The following is a 15,427-nucleotide window of genomic DNA, read 5'->3' as shown; positions in this document are numbered from 1 at the left end:
CAACATAAAAGATATAAAATGATTCCATGGAAAGTACAATACCTTACAGTGTACAAGTATGACTAGGTCATTGAATCAGTGTCTGTTGTGAGTCTCAAGTAAGTTGCCTGCAATGATATTTAAGGTCCAGCAGGTGTCAGTATGGAGCAAAACAGCAAAACTGTGTCGACACAGTGTCGATACAGTTTGGGGAATGTGCTGAAACGCTTCACGAGACCCCATCTACCCATCACTAGTGGAAAGTCTGACTCTAGACAACCTGACACTAGGGGGTCATGCTCCTTGAGTTGTCTCTTACAGTGGGCATGTTTCCAGATGTGCTCCTCATGGCTTTCTTTTTGAAAACATCTTCAATTTGCTGTTCCCCCAGCAAATTCTCATTTTCTCATTTCATTTGATCATCTCTTTTCTAGATTATCCAGCCTGCTAATCAAACAAAGCCACTGGAGCAGCAGACGAATCAGAGTCATGCTCAGACCCTGAACAGCACCAATGTTCTTCTCTTCAATCAGGCCAAACTGACCAGTCAGCCCCTGACAGCCGAGCAGCAGCAATTACTACAACAGCAGCAGTCAAACCAGGCCGCTCAGCAACATCAGCAGTTATCACAGCAACCACAGCACCCCATGATGCACCTTCAGCAGCAACAACAGATGATGCAGCTACAACACCACCAACAACAACAGCCACAGGCTGCTCAACAACAGGGGTTCCCACAGTTGCCTCTACAGCAGCAGCAGTTCCTACAACAGCAGCAGCAGCAACAAATGCAGCAACAGCAGATGTTTTCCCAGCAACAGCAGCAGCATGTGTTCTCCCAGCAGCAGCTGCGACCCCAGCAGCCCTTACGGCCTGGACTACAGCAGTTGCAGCAGCAACAGCTGCTGCAACAACAGCTGCAGCAGTTGCAGCAGCAGCAAAGAATGCAGATGTTACAGCAGAATCAACAGCAGATGCACCAACAGCATCTACAACAGCAGCAGCAGCACTTCATGCAACAGCACCATCAGATGCAACAAAAGCAGCATTTGCAGAACCAGCATCAGAACCAGCAGGCCGTGCAGCAGCAGCAGACAGCTATGCTGCAGCCACAGCTCCAGCAGCCTCCTCACGTCTCCCAGCTGTTTGGACACGAGCCGGGCCAAGAAAGTGAGTTAAGTCTTGATTACTGTGGGCTAGGGTCACATTTATGCTGCTAGAACTAAAGAAGGCCAGAGTGAAACTTCACTCATTGTATTTAAATGATCACATTTTTAAAAAAAAAATCATTTTCGACCCAACCATCCATGTTCAGGCCTTTTTTCCACACATTGAAAAGTGTGAAAATTAAATGACTGAGAAATTACAACAGAGAAAAAATAATTTTGTTTAGACCTACTGCCCTGTAGGAGTCTGAGTCTGAAGTTAAAGTTTAAAAGATCAAAACATTTAAAAGTACGGGAATAATTTTTTGTCATAAAAAGAAATGTCAAACAATTAAGAGCAATGAAAAAGGGATTAGTAGTAATAGTGCAAGAATTTTAATAATTTTATGAATATGCTAGATTGTTAAGTTTTTAATACCAGTTAGTACATTTTAACGTTTAACTCAGTTGTAAGACTGCTGCAGGGCAATGTGCACGTCTAAAACGTGGGCCTTGAATATGAAAAGTATACATATGTTTTCCAAGTTATAATAAGAGTTAAAATAGCATTTTGTTCATTTTTGTGACTTAGAAAACTTTGATGTGAAATTCTATGTGTCTAATGTTGCATCATTGTGTGACACAACTGGGGTGGCTGTAGCTCGGGAGGTAGAGCAGGTCATCTACTGATCGGAAGGTTAGTGGTTCGATCCCTGGCTCCCCAGGGATGTTGTTTCAATGTTAGTTAGTAAACAAAAGCATAGAAGGAAGTGCTTGTGTGAATGGGTGTTATTGGGTGAATGTGGCATGTTGTATAAAGTGCTCCGGGAGTAGAAAAGCACTATATAAGAATCCGTCCATTTACCACAATATACCATTCAGATATTCACTAATTGTTGTTTGCACTTTTAATCATATTAAGTTTGTACACGACAGTTTAGTTTTAGTTTGTTTTTTAAAAAAATAATTTTTACTCAGACTTTTGATTTTTGATGCATCTTTCACAAATTACAGATCCTGATTCATTTCTATGGTAAGAGAAAATTTCAGGTTCTTAAGGGGGGTGAATGGGCTATTTTATTAAAGAAATTTATCTTTTTTCAGTTTAGTTCAATTCAGTTGAATTTAATTTATATTGTGCAGTTGCGTCAAGGCACTTTATATTGTAAAGACCCTACAATAATACAGAGAAAAGACCCAACAGTTAAAGAGCACCTTTTAAGCCAGCACTTGGCAACAGTGGGAAGGAAGAAATCGTTTTGAACAGAAAGAAAATTCTGGCAGAACTAGGCTCAGAGAGGGGCAGGTATCTGCCACAACCGGCTGGGGGTGAGGGGGGAAACCCAAGACAAAAGACACATTATGGAGGAGAGCCAGAGTTTATTAAAAATGAATACAACCCAAATTCCAGAAAAGTTGGGACTTTCTTTTAATTCGAAAGATTTTGAAATCACATGAGCCATTTTTTTTATTCACAACAAAACATAAATAACATAACAAAAGTTTAAACTGAGAAATTGTACACCTTCATCCAATAAATGAGCTCCTTTTAAATATGCTGCTTGCTAGGGCTGTTCGATATAACGATATATATCGGATGACGATATAAAAACGTTTATCATTTCATTTTACGCTATCGTTTGTTTCGTGGTGTCGCAAAATAAACTGTTTACAGCAATATTTTTTTCATCGTTTTGATGGTCACTGTAGCGGCTATATTAATTTCGTAATTTCTCTCCCTCTCTTATATTTAATTTAACCACACTACGGACGGACAAGCGCTTGTTTTTATGCGTTGCGGTTAGCAACAACGACGGTAACACCATCGCGTGTCCGCTTGTTTATGTTCCACATAAACCCTTCACAATAAAGCTCAAGATCCTGTTGAAACTTTTCAAAATAAACTCAATCACGTGAAAGAGCAGATTATTTACGGATGAGAAGCAAAACAAGAGCCCCCAGGTGCTAAAAAACAAACCTTAGACTCAAACGTTAGAACAGGCTTTTCCCCGCAGCACGCCGTGTAATAAATACTCACAAAGAAAACGGCAGCCGTTACAACTTATGTCTAAAAATGTATAGTTTTATGCATCTGTTAAAATACTTGACTCCAGCTACATGACGCGCAGCTGGAAACACTTCCCGCAAGTCGAGCTGCCCGAGATTCACATAATTTACAGAAAATGTTACATTTTTGTGATTTATATTGTTATCGGGACGATAGAATTCTTATATCGGGATATGAGATTTTGGTCATATCGCACAGCCCTACTGCTTGCTACAGTTCCCAAGTAAGATGTCATGGGGGGCCAAAAATGGCTAAAACTATGAATGCTGAAAGGTATATAACAGTTTGAGGCTATTTCAGGGAAGGCCTTGTGTCATTTCAGCAGGGCAGTTGGGAACTACGTACTGGAGATATACGCTATATACGCTATATGCTCTACTAAAGCACTTTGAGTGCTCCAGTAGAGCAGACACAGAACCAGACCATTCCAAATCCAAGTAAAACAGCAGTCTGAGAGCAAAGTGCTTTATTGGGGTGGTGTGATACTTTGAGGTCTTTAAGATCAGATGGGGCCTGATTATTCAAGACCTTGTATGTGATGAAAACTATTTTAAATTAGATACTGGATTTAACTGGGAGCTGGTGAAGAAAAGCCAGTATGTGAGAAACATAATCTCTCTTTCTAGTCCTTCTCAGTACTTTAACTACAGTATTTTGGATCAGCTTGAAGGCTTTTCATTGGAGGTTTTGGGACAGCCCAATAATAATGAATTACAATAGCCCACCCTAGAAGTAATACGTACACGAGCTGGTATTTCAGCATCAAGTACAAGCAGAGCGCAGTTATTGGTGAGCACAGCGCATGCCGTATTTGATGTGAAGGGCCTTCAGGTGCACATCTCAGGACTGTGGGAGGAAGCTGGAGTACCTGGAAAGAACCCACACAGATTCAGTAGTGGATTCAAACTCGGAACCTTCTTGCTGTGAGGGAACAACTGCACCACTGTGCTATTTGAAGCTAAAATTTTAGTACAATCATTGTCTATACCCAAACTTTGGCCCATAAAGTTTTTATTTCGATGTCATGACTTGAAATGGAATGAGCCAAATATAATTTTATTGGGCCCTCAATAAAGTAGCTGCATGCTCTACCACAGTAGTTCCCAAACTAGCGTACGCGTACCCTCGGGGGTACGCAAGTGGCTGTAGGGGGTACGCGAGGGTCGGGGTTGGAGTGGGGATCACAAATTTAAAAAGCTGAAATTTGCGCTAATGCAGTTTTGTGTAGCTATTAAATACATGACTATATACCACCCTCTGGTGTTCAGCAAAAACATAGCTCTGACAAAATACATGGGCGTGACTTGCCTAAATGACTGACACCTAACAGTTGAAGTTGCCTCCAAGCATTCAGTGCAGCGCGAAAATGGACAAGTGGTTAAAAAGAAAAAAAGGCCCTACCACAGAGACACCGGCCACAACAACCAATCAGCTCATATCTGAAGATGCATTTTCCAGTGACCGCACAGGTGATTGTTCAACAACAATGTGTTCGTCAGATTTGGATGCTAGCACGGATGTATCTGTGGTTCCTAGCCAAGTGGCTAGCATAGCTGGAGCCAGTCATGTGGAAAGTGGTGAAGTGTCTGATGCGGAGCATCAAAGTGGGAGACATGACAGCTTGGACTGTAATACAACCTCATGAAAGAAGCGCAAATATAATGACAATTATATTTCGCTGGGGTTCACGTGTATAAATATTGGTGGATTTTCCTGGCCACAATGTGCAAAAGTATTGTCTCAGAACTCAATGAAACCTTCACTTTTGCGCAGACATTTAGAGACGAATCATCCCCATTTGAAAAATAAACCAAGAGAATATTTTGAGGGACAGCTAAAATCACTTTCAACAACTAAAACCTGCATTCAAGTGCCAGATCTTATGAATAAAAACAGACTACAAGCATCTTACATGGTCAGTTACAGAGTGGCTAAAACCAACAAACACCACACTATTGTGGAGGACCTCATTCTCCCTGCTGCATTAAATATGGTGGGGACAATGTTGGGGGGAAAAGGCAAAAAAACGATACAGTCCATTCCATTCCATCATCAAACAATACTGTCTCACGGCGCATCAATGCTATGTCAGAAAATGTTTTACAGCAGCTACTTCTGCGCATACTCCACAGTGAATTTTATGCAATACAGCTGGATGACTCCACGGATGTGGCTGGCCTGGCGCATCTCCTCGTAAATGTGCGCTACATTCATGAAGGAACTATCAAGGAGGACATGCTGTTCTGTAAACCGCTGGAAGAAAGGACAACTGACACAGATATTTTTCAAAAGCTGGACACATTCGTGAACACACGGACTCGTGTGGGAAAGATGTGTCACCATCTGTACTGATGGTGCACGGGCCATGACTGGGAGACACGGAGGTGTGGTTTCGCGTGTGCAAGCAGTCACGCCAGATGCCTCTTGGGTACACTGCAGCATCTACCGAGAGGCTCTTGCTACAAAGGGAATACCTGTCCGTTTGAAACATGTTTTGGACACGAGTGTAAAAATGGTTAACTTTGTGAAAGCCAGGCCGCTGAACTCCCACTTATTTGCTGCGTTGTGCAAAGAGATGGGCAGCGAGCATGAGACATTATTACTCCACACAGAGGTTCGCTGGCTATCTAGAGGGAACGTGCTGACCCGTTTCTTTGAGCTGAGGGATGAACTTAAAGTTTTCTTCAGTAACCATCCCTTTGAGCTGTCTGAACATTTGCATGATGAAGAGTACCTTACGTGCCTGGCTTATCTGTGTGATATATTTTCTCGTCTGAATGAGCTCAATCTCGGATTGCAAGGCGTTTCTGCAACTATATTCAATGTTCAAGATAAAGTTGAGGCCATGATAAAGAAGTTAAACCTTTGGAAGAACTGCATGGACACAAACAACACTGAAGTCTTTCCCGTGCTGCATGATTTTCTGTGCTCAAATGATCTCACACTATCAAAAAGTGTAAAGCGTGAATGTAATGCGCACCTTAAGGAGCTGGCGGCACAGTTACGCCGATACTTCCCAGAGACGGACGGCTCAAATGATTGGATACGTCACCCGTTCCCCGTGCCTACCTTGTTATTACCGTCTGACCAGGAGAGCCTAATTGAGATCGCCACAGATGGATCTCTAAAAGTTGAACACGCTCAAAAGACCCTGGCGGATTTCTGGATAGGACTGCGCACTGAACAGCCTGTGCTGGCTAAGCGCGCTGTCAAGACTCTGATGCCTTTTGCCACCACATACTTATGCAAAAGGGGATTTTCTGCTTTAACAAACATGAAAACAAAATACAGAGCAAGACTTTGTGTGGAAAACGATTTAAGACTCAGCCTTTTCCAAATTGAGCCAAACATTGAAGAGCTGTGTGCCTCTGCTCAAGCACATCATCACATTAAATAAAGTTCTGTTTAATGAAAGTTCATATCTGGCCTTTATGCTCTCGACAAAACGGTGAATTCTAATAAATCTTTTGATACACTATACACACACTAAATTCTGTCATTACTAAAATATATTAATAAATTCATTTGGTGGTGAGAAATAATCTACTGCAGTATTTAATTTTATGCATGCGGTATTGCAATGTATTTATAGACACTGAGAGTCGTTGGTAGCAGCGGGTATGCGGCTGAGACTGACATGTCTCAAGGGGTACGTGGCTGGAAAAAGTTTGGGAACCACTGCTCTAGGGATGTGGTAGACTCAAAAGTAACACTGAGGTACCTGAGGCTCGGCTGAACAGAGGAGCCAAGAGAACCAAGATGCTGTTTGATTACAGATATTTAGCTGTCGGGAGCAATAATTACTGTTTCGGACTTCTCTGAGTTGACCTGCAAGTAGGGCTGCCACGATTAGTCGACTAGTCACAATTACGTCGACGATTAATAGTCGACGCGTCGTTTGAAGCTTTGTAAGATCCCGAAAGATGCAGGAATAAGTAGTAGGATTTAAGAGTGTAATAACGGACTGAAACAGAAGATGGCAGCACTGCATGTCCAGGGATGCCAGCTGGACCCCGAACCCCAAAGAAGAAGAAGCAGTGTCCGGTTTCATAGCAGTGTCCAAATTTAGCGGCCGCATCCTTCGGAGACCGCATTTGTAGACCAATTACGTTACAGCGATGCAGCGAAGCCTGTCCAAATTCGAAGACTCCCCCAAACGCGGCCGAAAAATGCATCCTTCATTTCCCCAGATTTGAAGGATGGGTGGGGCGTATCCTTCGTGGCCCAACCTATCCCAGAATTCATAGCGCGGCCCAGCCAATTCCAGTTTTCAACAATGGCGGCAGCTACTTAGATTTAATATTACTCTTATTACTCTTTCTGGGTCACAAAATAATCTTTTAACATATTTTCAGGCGAGAATGTAGCTGTGTAAACTTCAAATATCTGCTCGGTTTATCAAGACATCACATATTTGCAAAAGTGGTCTGTTTCCGGATAGCTAAGAGGGTTCAAGGCTCACTAGAGCCGGCAAGAACAGCGAACTCCCGGCACATCGTTTTCAAACCCACCGCGGTCTTTCGCTACTCAGGTTAAACATGATATATAAGTCACTCAGATAATTTAAAGATGTTATTGTTTGGCTTTTTTTTGTTTTATTTGTTCCTCGGTAAATTGGTTTGGCTGAGATTAAAGTTATAGTTTTCATACAGCTGAATAAATGTCAGTGAACTGATAAAACAGAAGTGTGAGATGGTAGAGAATTTACTCCAGTATCCTGTTATATTTTACATAGAAAGAGACGGAATTTCAAGCAGTACAACATTTTGCGGCAACCACAAAATGTGAGGCATTTATTGTTTTTATGTTTATTTATTGTTTTTATGTTCAGTCTCAACTGTTACGAAGCTGATGTGCAGTTAATAAGTGCAATAAATATTTATATTGGAAAAGAAAATCGTGAGAGAATCGTGATCTCAATTCTAAGCAAAAAAATCGTGATTCTCATTTAATGCAAAATCGTGCAGCCCTAGTGGCAGCCCTACCTGCAAGCCACTGTTCAATGGAAGCTAAACAAAGCATTTAATTAAAGAGAACAACTTTTGGAGCTGAATATCATCAGCGTAGAAGTGATAAGACACATCAGGGAACTGCCTAATTATAAGTCCTAGAGGTGACGTGTACAGGAGAAAAAAAATTGGTCTGAGAACTGAACCCTGTGGTACCCCACAAGTCAGGTTCTTAGAGTGTGACATAAACTGATTTGCAAAAATGCTAAAAGATCTGTTGGAAAGGTATGACTGAAACCACTCCAGATCCAGACCGGACACATCGACTACATCCCGGAGCCCGTTTATCAGGCTGGTATTATCGACGGTTTCAAAGTCCTGCAAAACCATAACCGTGACTCTGTCACTAGAGGCTTTAAGTAATGTGGTTTCCTTTGAGTGGCAACCAGACTGAAATTTGACATATATCTCGTGTTTTTCTAAAAAGGCCACAAGTTCATCTGAAACTCCTTTTTCCAGAATTTTAGACAATAACGGGAGCTTGGAGATGGACCTTAAACTCTGTTGGATCCAAACTGCTCTTTTTTAATATCGGAAAAACAACAGCATGCTTAAAGGGCCTCGGGACCACACCTGTTAAAAGAGAGGCGTTGCATATCTCTACAGTAGAGGAGCCAATGGCAGAGAGAACATTTTTAAACAGCCCAGCAGGTAGTATGTCATTTAGACAAGTGGTGATTTTCATTTTATCCAGCAGAGGTGAAAGGTCATTTATAGTCACTGGGTTAAAAACTAATAGGTGGTGTAATGGCCACACAGAAACTGATGTGCTGCTGTGCTCACGGTCAGCAGCAGCACAGGTCGTAGACAGGAGAAAGAGCCAGCTTTGATGGCTGAGAGGACAGCAGCTGTTTTCACCACCTGCCTGCTGTCACGCCGCTCTTTCCAACATGGGAGACTCCAAGTAATACAGAGTGACTGATTATCTGTTGCTCGTTGATATTTTTTTGTGTTATTGCGTGACTTGTGCTTTAATGGATGAGTTTAGATCACACAACGCACTAAAACACAAGTCACACAAAGTCTGTGTGACCACAGACTGAACCTGTCCAAGTCTTTTAAGTCTAATTAAGAAGAAAAGAACACTTGCTGATTGAGATGATGAATTTCTATAGAAGGCTGGGTCTTTTATAACTGCAGGATTGAAACTGCTGTCAGTCCTGCACTATCTTCAGTCTGTGATTCAGTGACAGTAATTTCTTTCTTTCCCCAGTCCCACAGGATGGCTTCCTCCTGGGCTGTGTGTTTGGTATTGCCGACTATCCAGAACAGATGGCTGACAAACAGCTCCTTGCTACATGGAAGAGGGTAAGTCACTGAGAGAGAGTGTGAATACCCAAGTAGGGTGAAAGACAGGAAACAATGCTGAGCATCAGAGAGATCAGTGTTTGTTTACCGATCTCCTTCGTCAGGTCATTCAGGCATGTGGAGGCTCAGTTGATCCAACCCTAACCAGCCGCTGCACACATCTCCTGTGTGAAAGTCAGGTCAGCAGCATGTACGTACAGGTAAGGATGTCTCCCATGAGAACAGACACAGAGTTTATGGAGTGTGGAATCCCAGTGTGACTATCATAAATGTTTTCATACTCATTCATTATTGGCCTTTAACTGGAGTGCAACATTTAGTATCACCTAAATGTTGATGCTTTGTTGTGATGGAATGAGACAAACCCTTGAATAGATATTACCCGCTTCAAAGGCTAGAGGAGAAAGCGTATGACTGAATGTTGTGATAAATACTGAGCTTCTGCTGGTTGAAGTTGAACCAAAAGCACGTTTCCTCTGCCAGGCACTCAGAGAGGGGAAACGCTGTGTAACCGCCCACTGGCTTAACACTGTGCTGAAGAAGAAGAGGATGGTTCCTCCTCACCGGACGTTACATCTGCCTTTTGCCTTCCCTCCTGGAGCCAAACCCTGCTCTCAGCACGTATGTCTGCCTTTTCTTTTAACAGTAGCTTTTCTACAATCTTTGTACTTGGTGAACTTAATGAACTTCAAAATACTGCACTCCAATTGGCAGGAAGTATTTCTGCTTGTCAGAGCTTTACTCCAGCTCTCTGTTTGTTGCCGTCTTTCCTCAGATCATATCAGTGACTGGTTTTATGGATGCTGACAGAGATGATCTAAAACTGATGGCCTACCTGGCTGGTGCCAGATACACCGGATATCTTTGTCGCAGTAACACTGTTCTCATTTGCAAAGAGTAAGAGTTGGGGTTGGGTAGATGAGTTCTTCTTTGGGTATTCTTTTGTACTGCATGCAGTATATCCATAGAACTCAAACTATACAAGAACAATCTTACTTTTGGTTTTATGTCGTTCTTGGAGTGTACTCCTTATTTGTATGTGTGAAGGACTATCTTCAAGACTCTTTATCCTAAGTATTAACCTTTTTTAGTCAGATTAGATGGTTTGTTTTGTTAGTCCAGCATTTTCACTCTTTTATTTCCCAACTTTGTTGCAACTTGTTTGAAATGTCTCATTTTCTTTTAAACATTTTTCAGTCGAACCTTCTTGTGTGAAGGTTGAACCTTCAGTGTGCTTGAGAACCTTCACTTCTCAAGCACACTTTCAGTTTTATGGTTGTCTTGCTAATATCACTTTAGACCCAGTGGGCTTAAATATGAGAAGGCCAAGGAGTGGAAGATCCCTTGTGTGAATGCCCAGTGGCTGTGTGATATACTGCTGGGCAACTTTGAAGCACTGAGACAAATCCAGCACAGCCGATACTCCATCTACACACATCCTGAACCACTGGTGCCTAATCCACAGCTGGTCCAGAACCTGCTTGGTATGTACGCCGTCACTGTAAAAGAGTTGTTACGTAGTGAGCAATTACATGAAGGCTTAAAGATATTACCTAATATCTCTTACTATCTCTTACTACCCCTCTCTTCTGTGGGGTATGCTTAGATAGTCTAACCTGATTGGAGTCACAAAGAGCTCTGATTTTGTGTGGCTCCTTTTGCTTTGTAAGGAGAGTGAAGAGCCCTCTGGTTTTGATGTTTTATCACTCGGAATGGCCACACTTTGGTGTGAGTGTAAGATACTGTCCTGATTACCTTGTGCATTTCTCTGTAGCTGCTTGGAGAACACCAATCAAAGTCTCTTCTGAAGCTTTGGCGGTGAGTTTTTGTGTCACCATGTTCTTCACATTTTTTTTGTTTGGAATGTCAAGAACCTTCTCAGTGTAGTTAATTGTCATCCATTGATAACTGAAATCAGCCTGCTCTGAATCCTCTGCTCCAGACAGTTTTCCGACTCTTGGATTGACATTACGTCAAAGGATATTACTAATAAGATCATCTCAGCCACACATTTCTAGCTTTAACCACAATACCTCACACACCTATGCAGTTGTTGGGGGCAGTTATTCACAGGAAAATATCTGTGTGAATGTGATTTGTTTTTTTAGTGCGTTTGTCCTTTAAAAGTTGAATCACTCATAGAAGAGAGAGAAGCAACAGATGAACAGTGTACAGTCTCGTCTAAATGTGCTTTTGTTGTGTCTGTTTGGTGTTTAGAGCCTCCAGCTGCTGCAGAAGCAGAAGATCAGCGACTCAGCAAACCCACCTGCAAACAAGAAGGCCAGGTCGGTATAGCAGGTTAGGGTCTAGCCTGTCACTTCTCTGCACGAGAACAGAGCTGGACCGCACACCCTCCAGACTGCCATGTTCTAAAGATACTTTGCATTTCTGTCTCTGTCTCTGAAGACTGGAAGAGATCCAGTCCCCGAGTAAGAAGCTTCCTCCAGAGTCCACTCCTCGGGTCATGTTCACAGGCTTTGAGCCTATGCAAGTACAGCAGTACACCAAGGTAAAAGCAGCCTTCCCACGCTCAAACATTCAATGTGTTGTTAGAGACTGGAGCTCGACTTAGTGAGAACGCTGAAGTTACTCTTAAAGCACATCTGCAGCCTCACCTGCTATTTGAATTTGTCCCCTTCTTTCCTCCTGCAGAGGTTACATGCTTTAGGTGGTGAGCTTGCAGACAGCAGTCAGAAAGTCACTCACCTTGTGGCCAGTAAGGTGACTCGCACCGTCAAGTTCCTCACTGCCATGTCTGTGGTCAAACACATAGTCACCCCAGAGTGGCTGGAGGAAAGCTGGAGGAGTCAGAAGTTTGTGGGTATGTTTGCGTCCCACCCCTCCTTTTTCTTACCTAACTGTGTTTTGTAGAGATTAAAATTGGTCTTGCGCTGTACGCTTTTACCTGTATATGTTTTATTAACAGGAGCAAACCTGTTTGTGTGTGTTACAGATGAGCAGAGTTACACTCTGAGGGATGCAGAAGCGGAGGTGCTGTTTGGCTTCAGCCTGGAGGAGTCGCTAAAGAGAGCCCAAAGTGCACCTCTCTTTAAGGTCCTCTGACAACATAATTGCTCTGTTCATGACAACTCATTCTCCCAAAAAACCAAAACAAAACAGTTTTTTCTTGATGCCAATTAGAGAACTCAGAAGTAGGGCTGTGCGATGTGACCAAAATCTCATATCCTGATAACAATATATATTCTGGGAACCCGACTTGTGTGAAGTGTTTTCAGCTCGGCGTCCTGTACCTGGAGTCGAGTGTTTTGACCGATGCATGAAACTATATTTTTAGATATAAGTTGTAACGGCCGCTAATTTCGTAATTTTGTATTTATTACATGCCGTGCTGCGGGGAAAAGTGTTTGAGTCTAAGGTTTATTTTGAGCACCTCACGGCTCTTTTTTTATTGTTTCTCATCCGTAAACTCTCTCCATCCTCTTTCACGTGATTCTTGCATAGGTAGTAGAAGAGGTTTGTCGTGTTTGAGTCTGAGGTGGGGACCGGTTTGCGGCATAATTTGCATAGTACAGTTTTCTGGTCTGTGTCAGACTTTTCATAACCAAACCATGTCCATGCTACAGCAGTAGCCCCTCGTTTAGAAATAAGGTCCTCAATTTGTTTTGACTGGTCGTTCTGTTTGGAGCTAGTTGTTTCTGCCTCATCTTCACTGGCCATGCTGGGATTCTCTGTGCCCCGATGAAAAAATATTGCTGTACACAGTGTGTTTTGCAACACCATGAAACGAACGATAGCGTATAATTTGAAACGACAGATGTTTTCATATCGTCATCTGATATATTTTGTCATATTGCACAGCCCTATTCAGAAGAAACATCTAAATGCAAGAAGTGTTAAACTCATTTTACCTTTTTGTTCAACTATTAAAAAGTCATTGATATCGAGTCACTCGTGCTGATGATCACACAACAACATTTAAATACATTAGGCCTTTATATATAGTGGGTCAGTTGACTGAACTGGTATATTTAAACTGAGCTGGACTAACTGGATACCAGTGTACTAATTGTTCTGATGATTAATGGTTGAGTCTCTTTTTCCATTTCCTGTGACACGGTGATGCAGGGGAAGTACTTCTACCTCACACCAGGGATCTGTCCAAGCCTCAGCACAATGAAGTCCATTCTGGAGAGCGCTGCAGGAAAGCTGCTAACCAAGCAGCCCTCATACAGAAAGATCATGGAGCACAATCAGAATAAGGTGCTCAACGTTGCTGCAACTCTTTCATGTCTCTATGCACTCATAAATGTCCCATTTATACCCTACCACAGAGGTGGTAGGTTCTTGTGTGACAATATGGCAGAAATAGCCTTTATTTTCATGTATTTTCATTTTCAAGTACAAAATAAAAGAAACAGACATTTATATATTTGACAGAAGTCTTTTATTACATTTTTTCTCTATAAATTAGTAACCACATGTTGGCATTTGGTTGCAGAACCTTCCGGAGATCATATTAATTTCCTGTGACAATGACCTTCACCTCTGTAGGGAATACTTCTTGAAAAACATTGGTAAGATGCTCTCCCAAAGCCCATTTGTATTTATCCTGATTTTATTTTATTTTATTATTTTTTTTACAGCATATCTTCATAAAGTTGACATTGTGTTTCATTAGCACTCTTGTGGTCTCTCTGTTTTCCAGATGTCCACAATGCTGAGTTCATTCTGACTGGAGTTCTCACCCAGAAACTTGACTATGAATCATATCCTTTACACCCAGTGACACAGTCTCACAGTAACTACTTTAGTTTGCTGACATGTTGTCTGGCTGAATGATACAACAGTTTTTCACTTTCAGTCTTTAAACCCAAAATGATCCCAAATTAAAGCTGTAGAGTTGTTCTTCCAGGCAGGAATCATGTAGTCAGTGGGAAACAAACGCATTAGTGACATGTCATCTTCACTGCAGTGCGGACTAAACACACTATTGGGAGATTTGTGGATTCATCATGAGTTAAAGGCCAAACTGCTAATAAGTCTGCCTTAGATTGCACAGGTCTTCACTTATTGTCATGTTATCTATGAACTAATGCACACGTGTCGATCGTTTGGCATCAATAAAAGTACGCCATCGGGGTATTTTCCAAAGCGGCGTGGAGCCCCCTCCCCTGTCTGGTAATACTAATGTGGATATTATTACCAGATAGAGGCCAGAAACTGCAGCTGCGTTTGAACCCATCGAGAAATGTTTTGGTGATTGCTGTGTGATGTAGAGTGACCGGATGGTGGTGTGGTGTTGTGTTACTGTGTTTAGTCAGTTTCCTTGACAGTCACACATATAAGTTCACTTGATGGTGCAGCAGTGAAGCATAAAGAAGAGGAGGACATGGGACAGAATGAGGACAACCTATGTGTACAGTCCAGCCACACTGACTTTTCTATGTTTTTATTTCTGTGCAGATGTCTCCAGTCTTTTTGTAGCCTTTTGTTACCTGTTTGAGACTAATTGAATGGATGTTATTTTTGTGAAATAATTGTTTAAATTATGGAGGATGAAACTCTTTTTTTCTGTTGTTGAGAATAGGATGTGTAAAGCTTCAGCTCACAAATGCTGCTTTTTGGAATAAAAACTACACTTTGATTGTGAAAAATGCTTTCAGCTTCATACCTGATCAAGGAAACTGTGTTAATAACTAAAGTAAAACATTAGCTTTTTAGATTAAGTTAATGTCTTTAGCATGTGCAATAAAGCCTCATAGCCGAATATGATTGGCCATGCAGAGAATCATTGGGGATGAATAACAGATAAATTCACAATGTAAGCAATCGTGCCGTAAAGGATGGACATGTTGAGAACAAAAGGTCTGTTGACTTCTCATGTTTTTGAGGGTTTGAACGCTTTCTTGATGTTATTCCTCCCAGGTTTAAACGGGTAATTCCTGATAGATTTAAGT

General features: G+C 41.9%; 1 protein-coding gene across 4 annotated transcripts in view; it reads left to right on the top strand.

Annotated features, from left to right (window-relative positions):
- The window catches only part of paxip1 (PAX interacting (with transcription-activation domain) protein 1), a 30,112-nt gene extending 14,988 nt beyond the window's left edge, over window positions 1–15,124 (top strand). For 2 of the 4 annotated variants that reach the window (XM_025900393.1, XM_019346100.2), the window contains exons 9-23: window positions 513–1,149; window positions 9,415–9,509; window positions 9,614–9,709; window positions 9,993–10,130; window positions 10,285–10,406; window positions 10,809–10,993; window positions 11,284–11,327; window positions 11,727–11,794; window positions 11,916–12,018; window positions 12,162–12,330; window positions 12,463–12,563; window positions 13,596–13,730; window positions 13,969–14,044; window positions 14,176–14,236; window positions 14,810–15,124. In XM_025900393.1, coding sequence (XP_025756178.1) covers window positions 513–1,149; window positions 9,415–9,509; window positions 9,614–9,709; window positions 9,993–10,130; window positions 10,285–10,406; window positions 10,809–10,993; window positions 11,284–11,327; window positions 11,727–11,794; window positions 11,916–12,018; window positions 12,162–12,330; window positions 12,463–12,563; window positions 13,596–13,730; window positions 13,969–14,044; window positions 14,176–14,236; window positions 14,810–14,825 — 2,046 coding nt within the window. In that variant the 3' untranslated portion in view covers window positions 14,826–15,124. Of the gene's footprint in view, window positions 1–413; window positions 1,150–9,414; window positions 9,510–9,613; window positions 9,710–9,992; window positions 10,131–10,284; window positions 10,407–10,808; window positions 10,994–11,283; window positions 11,328–11,726; window positions 11,795–11,915; window positions 12,019–12,161; window positions 12,331–12,462; window positions 12,564–13,595; window positions 13,731–13,968; window positions 14,045–14,175; window positions 14,237–14,809 lie in introns of all 4 variants that reach the window. The other 2 variants (XM_019346099.2, XM_019346098.2) reach the window with 1 other exon arrangement.
- The last annotated feature ends 303 nt before the right edge of the window (window positions 15,125–15,427 follow it).

Source organism: Oreochromis niloticus, linkage group LG18, assembly GCF_001858045.2.
Source record: "Oreochromis niloticus isolate F11D_XX linkage group LG18, O_niloticus_UMD_NMBU, whole genome shotgun sequence".
Taxonomy (NCBI): domain Eukaryota; kingdom Metazoa; phylum Chordata; class Actinopteri; order Cichliformes; family Cichlidae; genus Oreochromis; species Oreochromis niloticus.
Note: the sequence above shows the minus strand (reverse complement) of the source record. Positions and strands in the feature narration are given on the sequence as shown.